Raw genomic sequence first — 20,251 nt, 5'->3', positions numbered from 1 at the left:
ATTGTTCAAGGCACCCAGGTTGCCATGGCACACTGATGAAAACAACTGCTGTGGCCAACTGAAACCAACGGACTTCCTAGGTGCAGGGCCAGTCCACCTATGGGGCTGACTGAGGCAGCCACTTCAGGCAGCAGAAGCTAAAGAGAGCCTAAAGTGGCAGTAGCAGATTCTGGCAAGGTCTCTCAAGATCTCACCAAAATCTCGCAATAACTCCTGTATACTGCAAAATCTTGCTGGAAACCACCATCACACTGCGGACACTGCTGCCTGACCAAGGTAAGGGAGGTTTGTGGGGAGCTGCACTCGTAGGCCGGCAGCTTCCCGTTTTGCCTCATCCTGCCTGCATGGGTGGGTGAGGTTAAACTGAAACACAGTTCCAAGATTGGGGAACCTGTGGCCTTCCAGATGCCAGGCCCCTCCAGGCTGGTCTTTTATTGCAGGCAAATTCTGCAACATGTTCTTCACAAAATCATAGTGCCTTTCTACAGTGGTACCTCGGGTTAAGAACTTAATTCGTTCTGGAGGTCTGCTCTTAACCTGAAACTGTTCTTAACCTGAGGTACTGTAGCCTTTTCAGGCCTTTTCGACGGGTGGGAAGAGAATTGTGCCCAGGGGAGGGAAGGGGGAGTGAGAAAGTAATTTTGAAAAGTCTTGAGGCTTGAGGCCTGCCTGGTGGGGGCGGGGGTGTGACTACACAGGTTTTAGGGTGTCTTAACCTGTCCTCTCCTCCTTCAGTACCACTTTAGCTAATGGGGCCTCCCACTGCCACCGGACCGCTGCCGCCCAATTTCTGTTCTCATCCTGAAGCAAAGTTCTTAACCCGAGGTACTATTTCTGGGTTAGCGGAGTCTGTAACCTGAAGCGACTGTAACCTGAAGCGTCTGTAACCCGCGGTACCACTGTAGTTTGTTCTTCAGTGTTTCCTGATTATACTACCAGGCTGTTGTTCTTGTGGTAAGGGACCATCCACCCAGAGATTTGTACCTGGAGAATGGGACTCTGGTCAAAGCTGTAGGCACTAGGCCGGCCTTCAAGGGTGGAGAAGGCCACATTTCCCCCACTCAGTGGAGAAATGTCGCTGAACTCGTCTGTACAGAGTGCCACCCGCTCATCTTGGCCAGGTCGCAAGAACTGTCCTTCTGGCTTCCTATATGTCTTCTCACACGAGGCGCTGTAATACTGGTAAGGGATCCAGGGGCTGTTAGAATGGCTCCGCTTATAGATGGCAAAGCTCTCTGGGCGGCTGGTGTGAAATTTCAACCTCACGTAGGTGATTTCATAAGATTTTCCTAAAAGGGGAGAAAATAAAGAATGGTCAAGTATTCTTAAGTGCTGCACTTTAATCACTGTTATCTTCGGATGGGCTCTTTTTGTTAAAGTGATAATTTCTCTTCATCCCTAGGGGAGATTTGTTATTTGGCTAGTCATCACCCTGTCCCTGAACAGGGAACACTCCATGCTACAACCTTTTTGTTGATGTGCCCTATTGTCTCTTCTAAAAAAAAACCATTACCTTGCTTATGAACATTCTGCTCATTCCTTTCCTGGAAAACCTATCAGCTGGGGATAGGAGAATCTGTAAATTTCAGTTTCTTGTTTTTCCAGTCTTAAACTCATTTCTCCACATTTCCACATCATTTTGTGAATATCTTTTTTTTTAACAAGTCCCCATGAAAATTCACCAGCATCTTAGTGAGAAAATTTCCTAATACACTTGTCTGTGTACAATTTTGCCTAATGTACACACTTTTGCAATAAATTTCCCTTAAAATAATGCATTTTTAAAATATATTTTTACTAATCTATGCATTTTCCTGCACACGTGACCCTCACTTACAGTTTTTTGTGTCCATAACTTGGTTTGAGAACTGCAGTGCAAGATTTTGAGCATTTTGAAGAATGGCTAAGTTACGGTTAGTACAAATTATGGCCAGTTTGCCTTTAACTGTGAACTGAATCAATTTTCTCCTGCATCCCTATGTCTCGGCAGGACCATCTAGTGTTCTTGGAATAAAACACAGAGAGTTCCACTTTCCCTGCTATCTCTTGGATCTAAATGTGAATGTTTATTTCTTCTTCTCCTTCTTCTGCCCTAAATCAACAAGCAAAGGTCTTTCATCCACAGAAAGCATCGTGGCGCAGTGGCATCAGGGCTGATCCGTGCCAGCAAGAGATGGAAAATGCAGCTGGAACGGATTAAAGTAGTAAGGGCCATAATGCAGTTATAGCAATCAGTGGGTTTAAAACAAACAAACAAAAAAATAAAATAGTTACACCCTTGCCCACATCAGTTCATCTGCTGAGGAAACTCAGAACTTCCCAGAGGATTCTTTGGTATGTTGTAGAATGCTTGTTCCTGTTAAAGTGGGGTACTGCTGGCTGGGCTTCAGAGGTCTTACTGTCACCTCATGCGAATTGACTTTATGTTCTGGGTATCAAAACCCAATCCATCTTCACAAGGAACTCTAGGAATTGTAGCTTTGAGAGGAGTAGCGTTCTTTTAACAACTCTCACCACACAGAACAAGCTACAGTTCCCAGGAATATTTGGTGGGTGGGAGGAAGCCATGGCTGTTTAATGCAGGGGTCAGCAAACTTTTTCAGCGGTGGGCCAGTCTGCTGTCCCTCAGACCTTGTGGGGGGCCGCACTATATTTTTTTTTTTTGGGGGGGGGGAATGAACCAATTCTCATGCCCCACAAAAAACCCAGAGATGCATTTTAAATAAAAGCACACATTCTACTCATGTAAAAACATGCTGATTCCAGGACCGTCCATGGGCCAGATTTAGAAGGCGATTGGGCTGCATTTGGCCCGGGCCTTAGTTTGCCAACCCATAGTTTAAAGCAAGGGTCAGCAAACTTTTTCAGCAGGGGGTCGGCCCACTGTCCCTCAGACCTTGGGGGGGGGGCAGCGGACTATATTTTTGGGGGAAAGTATGAACGAATTCCTATGCCCCACAAATAACCCAGAGATGCATTTTAAATACAGTGGTACCTCGGGTTATGTACTTAATTCGTTCCGGAGGTCCGTTCTTAACCTGAAACTGTTCTTAACTTGAAGCACCACTTTAGCTAATGGGGCCTCCTGCTGCCGCCACGCCCCCGGAGCACGATTTCTGTTCTCATCCTGAAGCAAAGTTCTTAACCCGAGGTACTATTTCTGGGTTAGTAGAGTCTGTAACCTGAAGCATATGTAACCTGAAGTGTATGTAACCCAAGGTACCACTATAAAAGCAAACATTCTACTCATGTAAAAACACCAGGCAGGCCCCACAAATAGCCCAGAGATGCATTTTAAATAAAAGGATACATTCTACTTATGTAAAAACACGCTGATTCCCGGAAAATCTGTGGGCCGGATTTAGAAGGCGATTGGGCCAGGATCCGGCCCCCGGGCCTTAGTTTGCCTACCTATGGTTTAAAGTGATACTATAGTGCTTTAAATGTATAGTGCAGAGTGGGGCCTTATTCTTTCAGTGGAAAATATTTGGTGGGAAGTATGTAGTGCCTGGAGTGCCTGGCTTGCTCTGGTGCATGGGGTCACGAGGAGTCGGACATGACTAAACGACTAAACAACAACAACATATAGCGGCAGGTGAAAGGCCAAAGCCACCGACGCCAGGTCGCAGCTCAACCACTAATTCCTTTCATTCCCACTGTTGGTTCGCGGGGACCTCTAAGTTGCCCTGCTACCTATCCACTTCACTTTTCCTTTTAGGGACAGACATTTCCCCCTCTAAGTTTCAGTGACCTTTCAAGGGACTGCGTCAGAGCCTGAGGGTGCTGCACAGTGACGCCAGCCTGCCGAAAATAGTCCTCAAGAATTAGATCAACATGTGCACTGCTAGCCATTTTTTGGGTTGGAAAGAAGGTGACACAGTGTCTGTTTCCCCTTGTGGTGAGCAGAAACAGGCTTTCTCAGTTCCTTCATCCAGCAATCATATTTTTTATTTTTTTAGAAAAAGACAACAACCACCAAATCTTTTGTCAGCCACAAGGGAAAAAATGCAACCAGTGAAGAGCCACTTCCCCGCTGCAAAATTATTTGCAATGAGAAAAGACGGCACAATCAGCTAGCCTCATTTGAGACCCTAATGAATCCAAAATGTTGAGAAATGGCAATTATTCTGGGACTAAGGGGTGGGGAAAACAAACACTTAATTGCACCCATATGAAAAATGTCTGTGAAGGAGCTGGGACAATGCAAGAACCTTGCAGGCATGTGTTGAGTTATCCAACGGCTACTGCAAGGGTAGACGTCAGCATCTGTCATTGATTGGCAAGTAAAAGATGAGATTTTGAATCCACCAACAGACTTTCTGTGCCCCTCACTTGGGCAGGGTAGGGGATTGGCAAGTAACCCTGGAACAGATGAGGGGAGATGTCTGTTGTAGGCGTTTCTGCATCAAAAACAATGGAGTGAGTTTTTTTCTGGAGATACTGAAGGGTATGCAGTACCAGTACCTCTTTTTCTAGAAGAAAAACGCTGGTGCTAAGCATTAAGTCACTGAGGAGGTGATCCCACTGCCCTACTACATGGTTTTTCACTGTTCTTTCAGTTGGCCCATGCTTGCGACTAGTGTCCTCCTCCTTCAAGATGCACAATCAGACCCGCTTGATGGATTCCTGATCCACTCATGCAGTGGAATTATGTCTCTGCATGAGTCAATTTTCTGAGCCCAACAAGAACAGTGACTCATGCAGAAAAAGAAGCAGGTGGTCCTCAAAACTGCACTGATTTTAACCACAGATTTCAAAACAGAACTGATTGGAAGGAGTTTGTTGGGATTTCTGAGCAACAAGGCTGCTGTTAATATTTAAAACAAATATTGTGTCCCCACCCCTCAGCATCTAGTATTTAGACGCATTCTGCTTCCAAAGTTTGATCCTTAGCTCTCATGGTTAGCAGCTGAATTTTGAAATAGATCTAGAGGACCACAGTATGTTAGTGAATGGTGGAAATTAATTAACGGTAGTATTTAGATAATATTTGGAACATTGAAGGGAAGACCCCAATCTCTGCTGAGAGGTACACACAATTACAGTGGGTTTCAGGCTATCATCTAGGGTTGTGTTTCTGTTGAGAATCAAGATGTGGTGGAGGCTGTAGTGTCTTTAAGAAATATGGCTTAATTACAGGCAAGTTCCCATCTACACATGCACTGTTTGCATGTGACTGTGCACATATGCGGTGCCAGAATTCTGGAAGTGAATGCTGTAATTGCACCCTGAAAGGTCCTCTTGGCTCATGAAGAGACTTTCTCCAGAGCCCAAAGAGGACATCCTCTTAGGGTGCTGGAGATGGTCTCTTCAGGAGCCAGTGCCACAGCAGGGCTTTGCTGAGACCTCCTACCTAACAGCTGATGTGGGGGTAGAGCAGTAGTAACTGCAAGCCACTGGCTTGTCCTCTGCGGGCTCTGGGATGGGTCTTCTCGGGAGCCAGGAGGACTCTCCAGGTGCTCCCCATTTTATGCGATTTCACGTATGCATACGGAGGTTCAGAATGTAACCCCCACATAAATACACATATTTACAGCTGAGTTTAGATGAAGGAGGTGCAGATCTCACAGCATAGTCTGCCTCCTCTCTTATTTTCAATCCCAAACCTTTCTCCGCCGCAGTAACCACAGACGCAAGGTGTTCTCAGGGATGGGCCATCAACACTTCTTGTCAACTGCCTCTATCCCGGGTGAGGCCCTGACCTGGAAAAAGAGCTTAGCCTGTATTTTTCCACTGGCCTGGAATCTCCCCTTCAATACTCCAAATATTATCTAAATACTACTGTTTATTAATGACAATATATTAATGATTCTTTCAGAAGAATATAAGGATTTTTTGCTGGTCTGGATCGCGCCATCGAATTCAGCATCCTCGTTGTATCAGTGGCACACAGATGACTCTGAGAAGCCTATGAGCAGGGGATAGAGGTGCCGGCTTTCCTTTGTGGAGGCGGTAGTGTGTTTGGGTGAGTTTTCAACATCCTGTTTAAAAATAGCAATGGTATTTACTTTGCCACTGTTAGACTCAACTGCAATTTGTTCCGGTTGCCGGAAAATGTGTTGTTCTTCAGCTAGGACAATGTGTACTTCTCCCACCTCCAACAGAGCCTGCAGGAATTGCAATCTCTCATAGATTGCCTACATTCCTACACTAAGATGTTGCCAGGCTATAACTCCTATCATCCCTCACCATTGACCATGTTGGTGGGAGCTCATGGGAGTTGGAAGCAAGCAACACTCTGAGGGCCACAGGTTCCTCCAGGGCAAGCCCAAACAATTTGCTGCTACAATTCCCTGAGTGGTTTAACAGTCAATCCCTTTTCACAGGGAAATTCTAACTCTGTGAGGGGAACAGGGGTCACCTTAAGATTCTCAGCACTTTTAACAAACTATAGCTCACGTAATCTTTTTGGGGAAGCTATTTCTGTTTAAAGCGGTATCATACTGCTTTAAATGTATGGTGTAAATGTGGCCTCTGGGAACAGATTTTCTGTGAGGGAGGAGTAACAGAAACAAATGACAACCAAGTTCTGCTTCAGTGGACACCAGCTTGTTCCTAGTACAGTGGTATCTCTAGATATGAACGGGATCCGTTCCGGAGCCCCGTTCACATCTAGAAGCAAACATAACTAGTGACGGCACGTCTGCACACGCGCATGTCGCTTTTTGCCGCTTCTGCGCATGCATGTGACGTCATTTTGAGCGTCTGCGCGTGCGCAAGCGGCGAAACCTGGAAGTAACACGCTCTGTTACTTCCGGGTTGCCGCGGAGCGCAACTCAAACACGCTCAACTCGAAGCGTATTCAACCCGAGGTATGACTATAGTCACATTCCTGTCTCCGTCCTCCCATATCATGTCATGTCCAAGGGCTTTTAGAGAAGCTGTCTCTAAAACACATATTGTCTTATCCTTGAAACACAGTACTGGGTCAAGCGGGGGAAAGTCTGGTTTAACAGAGGTGTCAGAGACTGGAGCTAGGCCAGCTCCTTTCATCCTAAGTAGAATGGCCAGTCCAAACATCCTGTCAATTTGTAACAGATGTGGGCGCGTTCACAGGGGGTTGGGAAAGGAGTGACCTCTTTCAGAAGCAGACTGTTCCAAACTCTCTTGGCCTGAAGGGCCTCTCTTCTCTTGGGACTCGATGGCCATCACTTGAACCTCCAACCCTCCACCCACCCCCTCCAGTTTTGCCATCTAGACCATGCTAAATAGACACACACATAAAAATTTGTCCTCAGAGATTTAGGCTAGAGCGGTTACTGCTTATTTGTTTAGCAGTCATCAGAGATCATTCCATAATTGCAATGGAGCCAAGATTTGGGAGGGCAACAGGATATAAGGATATAATGAAATTGCTCAAAGCTAGAGAGGCACCAAGATGGTATGTGTGTTGCTATTGCTATAGTTACCAAATATATAGTGGGAGTTATAATTAGGGTTACCAGACGTCCCTGTTTCCCGGGGACAGTCCCCAGATTTGTGAATAAGTCCCCAGAAAATTCCATTCATGGAATGTCCCCAGATTCCATCAAATGTCCCCGGGAAACGCAGCAGCGGCAGTCTTAGCAGCCCGGAGCAGATTCCGTGCGCTGCTCTGGTTCGCCAGAAGCGGCTTAGTCATGCTGGCCACATGACCCAGAAGCTGTATACCGGCTCCCTTTGCCAGTAAAGCGAGATGAGTGCCGCAACCCCAGAGCTGGCCACGACTGGACCTAATGGTCAGGGGTCCCTTTTACCTTTATCTTTACACCTGAGTTTAGATTAAGGGGGTGTAGATCTTACAGCATTGTCATCTCAAGAGACATTTGTCCTTCATAGAAGAAGAAGAAGAAGAGTTTGGATTTGATATCCCGCCTTTCACTCCCTTTTAAGGAGTCTCAAAGCGGCTAACATTCTCCTTTCCCTTCCTCCCTCACAACAAACACTCTGTGAGGTGAGTGGGGCTGAGAGACTTCAAAGAAGTGTGACTGGCCCAAGGTCACCCAGCAGCTGCATGTGGAGGAGCGGAGACGCGAACCCGGTTCCCCAGATTACGAGACTACCGCTCTTAACCACTACACCACACTGGCTCTCATAGCAGCCCAGCATTGCAGACAGAGCCATCCTAAGCACCACCCCTTTGTTCTTGCTCCCCAGCCAGTCCTAATAGCTGATGCCCTCCTGCTCCTAGATGGTATTCTCTCTTTTTTCTTCTTCACCTTCCCAGAATACATAGCCAATTGCAACACCTCCTGTCAGCTCCCCCCACCCTTCTATATTCTTGTATGGCATTAGGGCAAGGCTAAGAGGGTGGTTAGGGACGCGGGTGGCGCTGTGGGTTAAACCACACAGCCTAGGGCTTGCCGATCAGAAGGTCGGCAGTTTGAATCCCCGCGACGGGGTGAGCTCCCATTGCTCGGTCCCTACTCCTGCCAACGTAGCAGTTCGGAAGCACATCAAAGTGCAAGTAGATAAATAGGTACCGCTCCGGCGGGAAGGTAAACGGTTCTGGTTCGCCAGAAGCGGCTTAGTCATGCTGGCTACGTGACCCGGAAGCTGTACGCCTGCTCCCTCGACCAATAAAGCGAGATGAGTGCCGCAACCCCAGAGTCAGCCATGACTGGACCTAATGGTCAGGGGTCCCTTTACCTTTAAGAGGGTGGTCTTCTCATCTAGGCAGTTCAGGACCTCAATACACTGCCCAGGCTTGCACCCCCGGGAGGTCACTTCAGTGCTTCATCCCTGGAGGTACACTCCATTGTCTCTCGAGACAGATGGATGCCAAGTGCTATTCAGGCTCCTCCCCATTACCTTTGCAACCCTGTTTTGTGCAGACCCAGACACCTTCTTTGATGTGTGGATGCCTGGCCCTGGTTTCATAATGGTTTACATTCAACCAACCCAGCCAGACTAGTTTGCTTAGGCTAAACCCAGGAATTTCCATGTGTGGCAGTTTTCAGGGGAATTGCTGCAGCGGTTATCTTCCCTTCAATATGCCCAATATTCATTTATTGCTAACATTCACTAACAAATTCTAGTATCCCAGAAATAGCAATATATACAAGTCAGTTAATATTGGGAAAGGTGGTAAGACAGTACAGTAATAGGGAACCTGTGGACCTCCAGATGTTACTGGACTGGATGTTAGTGTCCGTCATCCCTGACTGTTGGCCATGCTGTCTGGGGCTGATGGGAGCTGGAGTCTAGTAATGTGTGGAGGGAGGACAGCGCAGGTTCTCCATCTCCATCTTAGCAGAGAGGAATTATTATTTTGTCGGAGATAAGCCATTAGCTCAGTATATAACAGTGGGTTTCTATTTGATTGATTATTGCTATTTTTCAAGCTTTTTCACTAGAATTATTTTGGACCACACACATTTTTTTAGCTCTTTTTTTATTTGTAGGCCACCTTGAGTCCCTGTCAGGGAATAAGCTGGTATATAAATTAACAACAACAGCAGCAACAGCTATTATTTTCCGGAGCACTTCAGTTGCAACAACAACAACAACAACAACAATTATTTTAAGGAGCACTTCAATTACTTGCTAATTTTTCAGGCTGTCTATTGTCCACTGTCACAGGTGGAAGCAATATGCCTCTGAATTTGAATTGAATTTATTACGGTCCCAGACCGGACTCACATACCGTACTAAACAAATCAGAAACACAATAAAATTAAGTTTAAGTTAACAATCAATATAACAATAAACAAAACAGTTGTGGCAGCAGTTAAAATATGATTTAGGTCTTAATCTCTACAATATTATCTATAGTTTACTTCTTAGTCTTTATACAATATGTCTCTGAATCGTAAGTTCTGGGAATCGCAAGTGAAATTAGTGTTCTGGCTGCAGGCTTCCCAGAGACGTCTGGTTGGCCACTGTGAGAACAGGATAGTGCACTAGATGGGTCACTGGTACCATACCACAAGTTCTTCCAATGTTCACATGTTGCAACATGAACACATGCATTCCAAAACAGAAATAGAGCCCATATGAATATTTGCCAGTATCTAAAATCTACCAGTGTTTCCAGCTGTGCTATTCAAAATATTAAATGCAAGGGATCGTATCTAATTCAGCTTTGCTTATAGTAAACCTGCCAAAATGAACGGACCTATGTTAGTCATGTTCATTAATTCCTCTGGGTCTGCTCTGAATAAAACTAAAATTGGATACATATATGTTTATATCCAATGCTTTTTGGGTGGTGATATTCACCACAGAGGGCCCTAACCTCTTGCTCATGGCAGCGATCTTGCATTGGCACCCATGGCACTTTTATCAACATATGAGTACCAGTGTCTCATTCCCCCCCCAACACCCATAAAAGCACTTCTTATATCTATAGCTGTCTGTCTGCATGTACACACTGCAGGACATGTTATCAGGCCTCAGTATGGAGAATAGTACCAGCATCGTTTTGCTTCATCAAACAAAGCCAATCTGAATGTTCCATCCTCAAAGCTCCATAACTGCCACTTTGGAAACAATATAATTTCATTTTTTAGCAGAGTATCTGATGAAGGTGGAAGCCAAAATATAAAATACCTATTTTGTTAATCACAGTACTATACATAGATATGTGTTTTACAAACCCGTTGATAACAAACAAATGGATGGTATTCAATGACGTTTTACTCAGAGCAAACCTATAGAAATGAACATTTTAACAGGTCTACCCTGAGGAAAAAATAGTTGACTACCACCCATTATTTCTATGCAGTTTACATAAGATGGTATAAAATATTTATTCAAGTTGACATAATGAAATGATCAAAATATAGGCAAAGTCAGCAGATTTAAAAACAAATGTTTGTTATAAAACTACATGGCTGGGTAAAGGTAAAGGGACCCCTGACCATTAGGTCCAGTTGTGACCGACTCTGGGGTTGCGGCGCTCATCTCGCTTTACTGGCCGAGGGAGCCGGTGTACAGCTTCCGGGTCATGTGGCCAGCATGACTAAGCCGCTTCTGGCGAACCAGAGCAGCACACGGAAACGCCGTTTACCTTCCTGCCGGAGCGGTACCTATTTATCTACTTGCACTTTGACGTGCTTTTGAACTGCTAGGTTGGCAGGAGCAGGGACCGAGCAACGGGATTCGAACCGCCAAAAGACCTTTAGCAGGTGCTAAAAACATTCAAGGATACCTATCTGACATCCATAGGCAGGGAGTTCCATAAACTAGAGCCTCATTTGCACTACAGGTTTCAAGGAGTATCATAGTGCTTTAAAAAGCCAAATAAACCCGGGAGCTGTAGTTTCTTAAGGGTACTGAGTGTTGTTAGGAGACCTCCCTATTCCCCTCCCAGAGCTACAATTCCCAGAGTTCCGTGAGAAGAGGGCTTGGCTGTTAAACCACTCTGGAAATTGTAGCTCTGGGAGGGAAAAGGGGCCTCCTAACAAAACTCAGCTCTGTTAACAATTTACATTTTCCAGGATTCTGTTTGAAGTGGTGTGAAACGCAATGAAATGTATAGTGCAAATGAGGCCTTAAAAGATCCCATTCCTTGCAGCCACGGAATGAACATTATGTGGCAATTCTAAACGTGCCAGTTCCGCTGATTGCAGCTATCAAGTGGGCACATATGGGGTAGTTTATTTGAATTAAAATAGAAACTTTAGAAGCTTATTGCAAGTTGATTTTCTAAATAATTCCATTGCCCTAACCTAACAGAAATAAAAGGTTAAATGCTGAGACCCCCAGATAAAAACAATAAGGTAAAGTGGCTGAGGAGGGTTTCACCCTTTCAGATATAGGTAGGAGAGATCACCCCACTCATCCCTGAATTTCATCCTGCCAACGTGCCTGTATGTGATGCTGAATTAAGGCTGTGTACACATCATTCATTTAAAGCACACGCACACCCAAGAAACTTGGGAACAGTAGTTTAAGGGTGCTGGGAGTTCTAGCTCTGTGAAGGATAAACAACAGTTCCCAGGGGTTTTTGGAGGTAAAAATGTGCTTTCAATGTACCGTTTGGCTGCTACATCTTAAAAAATAATTTCTGCAGTTTGCAGGGGAGAGGGGAGAAGGGAGAAAAACAAGGTCACTCTAACTTACCCAGGTGAAGGGTGATATTGACTGAGTTGGGGTGCTGAACCTCAAAGGCCATGGACTGGCTCTGCCACCACGTGGGCTCTTCCTGGCTATGGAAGTCTGTCAGGTAGGTGGCGTTGTGGTGGAGCACATCGCTGCCGGCATCACAGCGGTGGCAGAGTGTGGTGGAGTCTCGTGTTCCCATCTGGAGACAGTAATCCTCTGGTGGGGAGCCACATGTGTTGGACACCTGTGCACGCCTCCCAAATGCGGCATTCTCAAAGATGGGCATACAGCGCTGTGCCCGTCCATGGGCATCATAGCATGAATCCATGGCCCCCATGGTCAGATGCAGTCCCAGCCAAACCAAAGCCAGACACCAGATAACCCCAGCCATGATCAGTCTCAAAGAAGCCACTGAAATGTCTTGACACAATCCCAGGCTCTAAAGAGCTGCTCACAATTCCCTCCTTCTCCTCCTCTGACTGAGCAGAGAGAATCCCACAGATCTTCTCTCTCCCAGTTCCATCTTGTGGACGGAGATGGAAACGTCACACTCCACATCCAAAGGTTATTTTGTAGGTCTGGGTGAAAATGGCCTACCAAAATTCTCAGGATCAAAGAAAGAGAGAAGGGGACTGGATGTTTGTTTGTTTGTTTGTTTGTTTGTTTGTTTGTTTGTTTTGGAGGGAGGACACTTAGAGAAAAGGCCCGTAAAGAACCAAAATCTTTTATTGCGCTCAGATAAATCCCTTCATGAGGCAGCATATCTTATGGTACTAGCAACTTTCCAAGGCCACATCCACTCCATAAATTTAAAGTGCTATTGTTATAAGAATTTTAAGGTCATATTAAAAAAAATGTTCATAACTGTATATATAAACCACATGTCTGCAACCCCACAGATTAGGTCCTGAACAAATTGACCTCAAATATTTCTCTGCCAGGTCAAAGTGGGAAACCTCCCCATTGTATCTTTCCTCACAGATCCTGTCTTCAGGGCACATTCAAGATATGAACAGGGTGTGAGCCTGTGACCTAGATTCAGGAATTAAGTAGTTATAATAACAAAAGAGTGGCCAAAATCCAGATAATGCAATCAAGTAACTTGCCAGACAGGAGATAAACAACGCACTCAGATTTCTGCTGTAGACTGCCTTTTCTGTGATGTAGGTATGATGCATCTTGTTATGTATTGAAGTTTTCACCCTGGCCACCAGGGGTATCGTGTATATAGTTTTCACTCAGGTCCACGTCAGTTAATTTAGGCGGGAAAACCTGGGTTGTTGTTGTTACAATGTTGACAGTCGACTGCCTATAAAAGCAGGCCGGCTGAATGGTTTGCTGTTCAGTTCAGTTCCAGCTTACTTATAAGGAACTACTTGGAGAAAGCTCAGTGTCATCTGCTCTGTCCACCCACTATTTAATATATCTGGGGGGTGGTCTTGGGCTACACCTCTTCTGTGATGGATGGATGGATGATGTTTCTGGGGATGGTCTTGGACTCCAGGCTGGGCAATTAAAAATGTCTATGTAAGGGTGGACACACCTTGGTTCTGTGGAATGTAAACACAGGAGCAGTCAATGACAACATTCCTAGAGTGTACATGTTAGAACATGGGGAGGGATGTCAGTCCAGCAAGCAGGTAAACTTCCTGGGACGGACTTCCTCTGCATGTGACCAGAGGTGGGTGTGGCCTCACCTGTGCAGGTAAATGATAAAAGCACAGGGCAGCCAGCCACTCTCTCTCTCTCTCTCTGCCATCTTCCTTCGATGAGGAAACATCTAAGGATGCTCTCTTGGCTCCCAGCCAAGAGAGGAGATAAGGACTATCTTCGTATAAGATAGATTCTGAATGTATGTAACCTTTTTAAAGCTGTCTGCCTTCTGGGATCATATTGTGAACAGAACGTGAGTAAACTCTTTTATACTTTTATAAAGACTGTGTCGTGTCTTTATAAAAGGGAGGGAACAAAGGGGAAATTACCAGAGTAATTATTATAGAGGTTCTAGCAAACCTGTGCAGACGTTACCGTTGCGAACTTAAAGGGGAATGTCTATAAACTCTGCTGATACTTTGGGAACTTGTTAGCACAAGTTGGATTAGGATATAAACTCACAATATATCCTCTGCTGCACACCTGAACATTCCCACAGGTTCTGGGTCCTCCTCCTTCTCCTGTGTGTGAAAGGGGCACCCTGTTGCAACAGTTAATAAAGATCAGGCTTACTAGCTGCTTTGCTTCTCAATATTCTCTGGTTGGTCTCTGTTATTTTCTCCTACCTACAGAAGGACTCTATATGGGCTCTTGGGTACCCCCTAAGGGGAAAGGAGCAGTTTTATTACTTATAACAGCTATGATAGCAATTTAAACAGTCATGGCTTTCCCTAAAGAATTTTGAGAGCTGTAGTTTGCTACAGGTGCTGAGAGTCATTAGGAGGCCGCTATTCCTCTCACAGAGCTACAGTTCTCAGAGTTCCCTGGGAAGAAGGATTGATTGTTTATACCACTCTGAGATTGTAACTCTCAGAGGGCAATTAAGGCTCTCCTAACAACTCACAGCACATGTAAAAAAACTAGAGCTCCCATAATTATTTGGGGGAAGACATGACTGTTTAATGTAATAATAATAAACATAATAAAAACAAGGAAAAAACCAAAGCAAACCTATAAGCCCCACTCCCACAAGCATATTTAAAGGGACATAGAATGTTAATCCACCAAGGCCCCTTGAGATTAATCTACTGTAACAGCGGAGTCAAGATCCTGGTGAATGCAAGCAATTTTATCCTCAAAATGCCTTGCAAACAAGTCACAGCAAGCTGCCATTGGTTCTGCCACCTTCTTCGGGCCAGACTTTGGCAGGCTCCATGCTACCTGGAAAAGCTCTGCTGGACAGGACAATGAGGATGCAAAGGAGGCAGCAGAGTAAAGCTTCTTCGCTGTCTTCACTTCACCAGTATTCAATTGCATACAACCAGAGTTTCCCCCCACTTGCGTTCAAGCCGTCTTCCAGCCTGTTTTCTCATTCTAAGCTCTAGAATATAGCAGGGAGCCAGCATGGATGTTGAAGTCCCTCATAACCAGCATTCTGGGATTTCTCAACACAGCCCCTGAGACCATCTCTGTCAGCTCAGGCAGGAGAGTGCTGGGCAGCAGGTAGGTGGGTGATTGACTGGTGAGTGCCTATTTTGTCAGGGAGATAAAAGAGCCAGGTATTGCTGAAGAATGTTAAATTGGGGGGTTTCTCTACCCTTCCTCAAAGTGAACATCCCTGTAGAACACCCATTGGTGTGTGGGCCTGTTATAGAAAAAAATAGGGTTGGGTTTTGCTGCCCAACTCCCCAAGGAACTGAGTCCCCCAAGTCCGTGTTTCATTAAAGATGAATGGATGGAGGAGACAAGATCCACAGAAAGCAAGGCAGATCTTTATTTTCTGTTGCAACAGTTTCCTACCCTCCTTCCATGGAGGTAGGAAAGACTCAGAACAATGCTGCGCAAGCCCCTATAAAGACTTTTGAAATTGCCCACCCTGTAGCCCAAGACCACCCCCCAAAACATCATACATGCATCACAGAAGGTGACGGTCTCCAGCAGAAATCTGAGAGAGAGTGTTGCCTCTCTCCTGACTGTCAGGATGCTTGATAACGCCTTACTTGATTGCATTTTCTGGGTAGCCTGGTCATTCCTTTGAAATGGTAAATGCTTTAGTTCTCTCCCCTTTTTCTATATAAATGATATGGGGTACTCTCATTTTGACTCAGGAAAATCACCATTTTATAGTTCAATTCAGGGAAAATAAATACAGTAAATAGACAAAAGTACAAAGAACATGCATTAGCTTATATTACACAACATCTTTTGTTTTTACAGAGTCCTCATTAACTTTACACTTCTTTGCTGGCTGTGATGATGAAAAATAGTAATTTTCCTACTCATATTGAAATACTGCCCCTTAGTTTTAAAATTTTAATTTTTTTCTCCTGTTAGATTCATGCATATTCCTTCGTCCCCCCAAAAAGAAGCACTGGGTACATTTAAACAAGGCTTATCAACTCCCCAGATGTTCAGTGTCCAGAGTTTCATTGTCTGGCTCCCAGAAACTCAGGTGAGTCTGACACCCACAAACTCATAACATTTCACTTCCTTGCAGCCTAAGGAGGCCTAAAGGTGAAGTCATAATACTGGAAAGATTACTACAGGGTGTTGAGAGGGTTATTTTTAACTATTAAGTGAGAAACAGCAGGCGTAATCTAGGCCAGAAGTGTTTTCCCTTGGTGACCCCACCATGTTGAAAAGTGTGTATGTGAGGTGTTTCCTGTCCTTTCCAGAAATGCACCGTGCTGGATGGAGCCAGCTCTAGATCTTTTCTCAATAAATGAAATAAGACTGCTTAACCTACTGAAAGATATATTTGAAAAATAAATATTATGGGGAACAATGCCCATTGTTAAACAAGGTAGCTAAAGTAACGGTGTCATGTCCTCCATTGTGACACGTCCCTCTGCTGAGTGACTTTGGGATAAGGACTTTGGGAAGAGCAACTATAGTTCAGGCGAGAAGAGGTAGTTTGTGAGTAAGCAAAAATGTTTTCTAACGCAAAGAAGAGACACTTCATCTAAAGTGTAAGTAGGATTCCTAATTCTTTCTGCATTCTGCTTCTTTTGCTATCCCTCAAGATTTAGAAACATAGGGAACCTTGTCATGGTTAGATTAATTTTTAAAGATTGTCCTCATGGCCACCTTAGATGCTTTGAGGGAAATGGCTTACCTTCTCCTTTGTGGGCATCATCACAAGAAGGGCATCTCCCAGTTTTGGAGGGTCTTTGACATTGCCACCCCACCCCCGTGGGACGCTCGCCCCACCCCCAGGTGCACAGCAGCTAGCTCCGCCTCTGGCCAGTCCCACCAGCTAAAAAAGGAACAGGAAAAACAGTGGTGATAGGAACAGTCTGTCCTAATGGGAGAACAACTAGCAAAAGAAAGCAATTTACATAAACAATTACCTTAAATATGCACCTTAAATATGGCACTTTCAGTCATGACTAAAATCAGATTAGCAATATGTTTATGGAGTTTTATAAATATGTTTATAGTTTTATATAACCAAAATAACCCTTTACCTAAAATAATAATAATAATAATAATAATAATAGTGAAAAGATGTGGTATCAAACCTTTAACAAAGAAAGCACAACAAAAGATAACATTCTGCAGAAGAATTGATCAAGCTCTTAACAAACTGAAGTACTGTATAATAAGAGCCATTGACCCGATGGGCTTGCAACTCATTTTACGCCTAGGGGTGCCCAAAGAGGGCCAGATTTGATGGAGTAAACGTGTGAGGGCTGACCAGTTGCAGTTTTGCAGTTGTTGAGCTTTTTTATGATTTTACCCCGAAGTTGTTGAGCATTTTTAGAATTGAGGTTGTTGAGCTTTTAGGATTTTACCCCAGGAGATAGACTGCCACAGGGGCAGGATTAAACCAGAAGACCGTTTGTTGAATGTGATTCACAGTGCCTCACCAAACCATTCTTCTTGGCTTTATGTTCCTTAGGCGCTCCTGTATACCCCTGTATATCCCCATCGTTCTGTCCAGACACTGAGGTACAGTCTGAGGGCCTTCTGGCGGTTCCCTCACTGCGAGAAGCAAAGTTACAGGGAACAGACAGTGGGCTTTCTCGGTAGTGGCACCCGCCCTGTAGAATGCCCTCCCACCAGATGTCAAAGAGAACAACAACTACCAGACTTTTAGAAGACATTTGAAGGCAGCCCTGTTTAGGGAAGTTTTTAATATCTGATGAATTATTGTATTTTAATGTTTTGTTGGAAGCTGCCCAGAGTGAGCGCCCAGCTAGTTGGGCGGGGTATAAATAATATATTATAAATTATTATTATTATTATTATTATTATTATTATTATTATTATTATTACAAAGCCTTTGATGGTCTGGAATTCTGTTATCTCTTAACATTTTGCAGACATGACAACTAGGCAATCACCTTATTACAGCAATAGCTAAACTCTATTCAAATAATTCAGCTGCCCTAACAATAACAGACTCCTCAGCAATTGCAATCTGGAGGGGGACAAAACAAGGTTGTCCCTTGTCCCCACTGCTCCTCACCTTCTCTCTTGAACCATTCACTAATATCCTACGTCTTAATCCACATGTAAAAGGATATCCGAGAGAGGGCAAGGAGCACCTGTTGACAATGTATGCAGATATTGTTGTGATGATGAAAGGCCCTAAGGGGTCAGCCTGTGCATTAAAGGAAGAATTAACATCCTTTTCTGAAGTGGCAGATTTAAAAGTAAACATTGGAAAATCAATGCTGATGTTTTTCAGTCTTCCGCCACTGATTCAAATACACACTTGTCATATTCTTAATACACCTATGTGCTGCTCTGCATTTAGAGACTTGAGTGTGCCGATTCTAAAAATCATGAACCATGAATCTAAACTGAGTTATCCCATTATTTTAAAAATGAACATGGACTTTTGAAAGTGGAACAAATTTAACGTTTCCATTTTAGGCTCTATTGCAGCAGTACATATCATGTTAATTCCTTGTTTTCTGTTCCTCTTTCGGGTCCTCCCTACTTTTTTCCAACTTCCAAATGGCAAACTAAAATTGTTTCATATTTCAAGTTAAGTCTTCATGGTTGCCCATAAAATCTTATTTTTTATTTTTAATGAAGGTGGTTGGGGTTTACCAAACCTCTCGGTATACCATGATGCATTCCTATAGACACAGCTAGGTTTCATGATTATGAAGGATGGTAAGAAATGGATCAGTTTGAAGAAAAACAAATAGGCCTAGGTCTGCTATGTGCTTTATCTTTCAAAAACCTTAATCCTTAAAATTACTGCCTGAATGAATAACCCATATTTACAAACTAAATTGAGGAAATGGGAAAAATGAAAGTCGAATCTCCCCAGGTTGTTCACTGCTCACTGCTCTGCAGGCATTTGCCAGTCTGAAAGATTATACTTTAGAAGCTAAAATAAGGAACAGGGTAAAATTAGGTTATTTCAGACTGTGATTTTTTTACAGGAGTAAGACCAGTAACTTTAAATGTACTAAAAATGGGAATTAACTTTAAACAGGCTTCAAATTCTACAAATTAAACATTTACTAAAGGATCTGATAAGTTAAACTACATGCAACTTCTTTTGAATGATCCAAGGTGCCACTAGGTAATGAGGATTACCCAGGAAATAGTATCAAAAATTTATGGTCACTTAATACAGAACCAATTTGGGGACTCGTCTAGCATAAAGTTGATATGGGAATATGATTTAAAAGTAACAACGGAAGACTCAATTTGGAAAGGCATATGGACGAACAAACCCTTCAAGTCAGTGTCTGCAAAAATTAAAGAACTTTCACTCAGAATCTTCCACAGATGGTATAGGACTCCATCCCAACATCACATCAGCTATAAGCCCCTAATATTGGTGTGGATATGACACTAAGGGGACAAATATACATTTATGGTGGACTTGTTCCTGTATACAGGTTGTTTGGTCCCTGGTTCACATACAGCTAACAGCAATAATAAAGAACACAACGGAATTCACTCCGGATCTTTTTATTTTAACAATGTTCCAAGATACAAAAAAACAAAACAAAAAACCTAAAAAACTAAAGAACTCATCACTTTCTTACCAACCGTAGCAAGGCTGTCCATTATCCAACACTGGAAATATTTTGATAACTATGCAATTGTATAGTTTATGTGCAACACAAAGACAATTGCAACACAAAATGTGTGAAACACTGCAGTTTCAGTAAAAATAATATTTAGTTTTAAATTAACTCATTTAGTTTTAAATTAACTCAAGGCAATGCATAATCTTTGGATTTTGCCCAGTGTGGTGGGATTTTATACAGTATGGTATTAATACTAATTGAAGTAAGTTGATTCCAAAAATAAATAAGAATCTTTGCCTATCCTGAGAATATAAGATGATGTTGTCCTGTTTGGGGATAGAATATATCTTAGAAAGCAGAGGGAGAAGCCTCCAGGGATTCTAAGAGATTGCAGTGACCAGCCTGCTGGCCCAATGCAATACACTACAAAAGTATTTCTGGCCCACCCTGTGTATAGATGGTATAGGACTCCATCCCAACATCACATCAGCTATAAGCCCCTAATATTGGTGTGGATATGACGCTAAGGGGACAAATATACATTTATGGTGGAGTTGTTTCTGTATACA

The 20,251-nt window shown here is 43.7% G+C and overlaps 2 protein-coding genes and 1 long non-coding RNA gene across 5 annotated transcripts in view; 1 reads left to right on the top strand and 2 right to left on the bottom strand.

Annotated features, from left to right (window-relative positions):
* Nucleotides 1–12,607, bottom strand: part of LAMC3 (laminin subunit gamma 3) — a 66,089-nt gene extending 53,482 nt beyond the window's left edge. The window contains exons 1-2 of the mRNA XM_083423364.1: nt 12,046–12,607; nt 985–1,289 (exon numbers count right to left, since the gene is read on the bottom strand). Of these exons, the coding sequence (XP_083279490.1) occupies nt 985–1,289; nt 12,046–12,418 (678 nt within the window). The 5' untranslated portion in view covers nt 12,419–12,607. The remainder of the gene's footprint in view (nt 1–984; nt 1,290–12,045) is intronic.
* LOC310669594 (uncharacterized protein) overlaps nt 1–20,251 on the bottom strand; it is a 570,356-nt gene that overhangs the window by 501,633 nt on the left and 48,472 nt on the right. The window lies entirely within an intron of this gene.
* LOC310669713 lies at nt 74–19,608 on the top strand. 3 transcript variants are annotated; one of them, XR_014507298.1, is made up of 4 exons: nt 74–276; nt 1,991–2,204; nt 5,819–5,965; nt 16,015–19,608. It is a non-coding gene; the product is annotated as an uncharacterized lncRNA (long non-coding RNA). The 3 variants fall into 3 exon arrangements; XR_014507299.1 differs by lacking the exons at nt 5,819–5,965; nt 16,015–19,608 and adding an exon at nt 3,719–4,411; XR_014507300.1 differs by lacking the exons at nt 5,819–5,965; nt 16,015–19,608 and adding an exon at nt 3,719–4,411 and having other exon boundaries at nt 1,991–2,334.

This window comes from Podarcis tiliguerta (assembly GCF_965153285.1).
Source record: "Podarcis tiliguerta genome assembly, chromosome: Z".
Classification (NCBI taxonomy): Eukaryota; Metazoa; Chordata; class Lepidosauria; order Squamata; family Lacertidae; genus Podarcis; species Podarcis tiliguerta.
The sequence above is the reverse complement of the archived record's forward strand: the minus strand, read 5'-3'. Positions and strand labels throughout refer to the sequence as shown.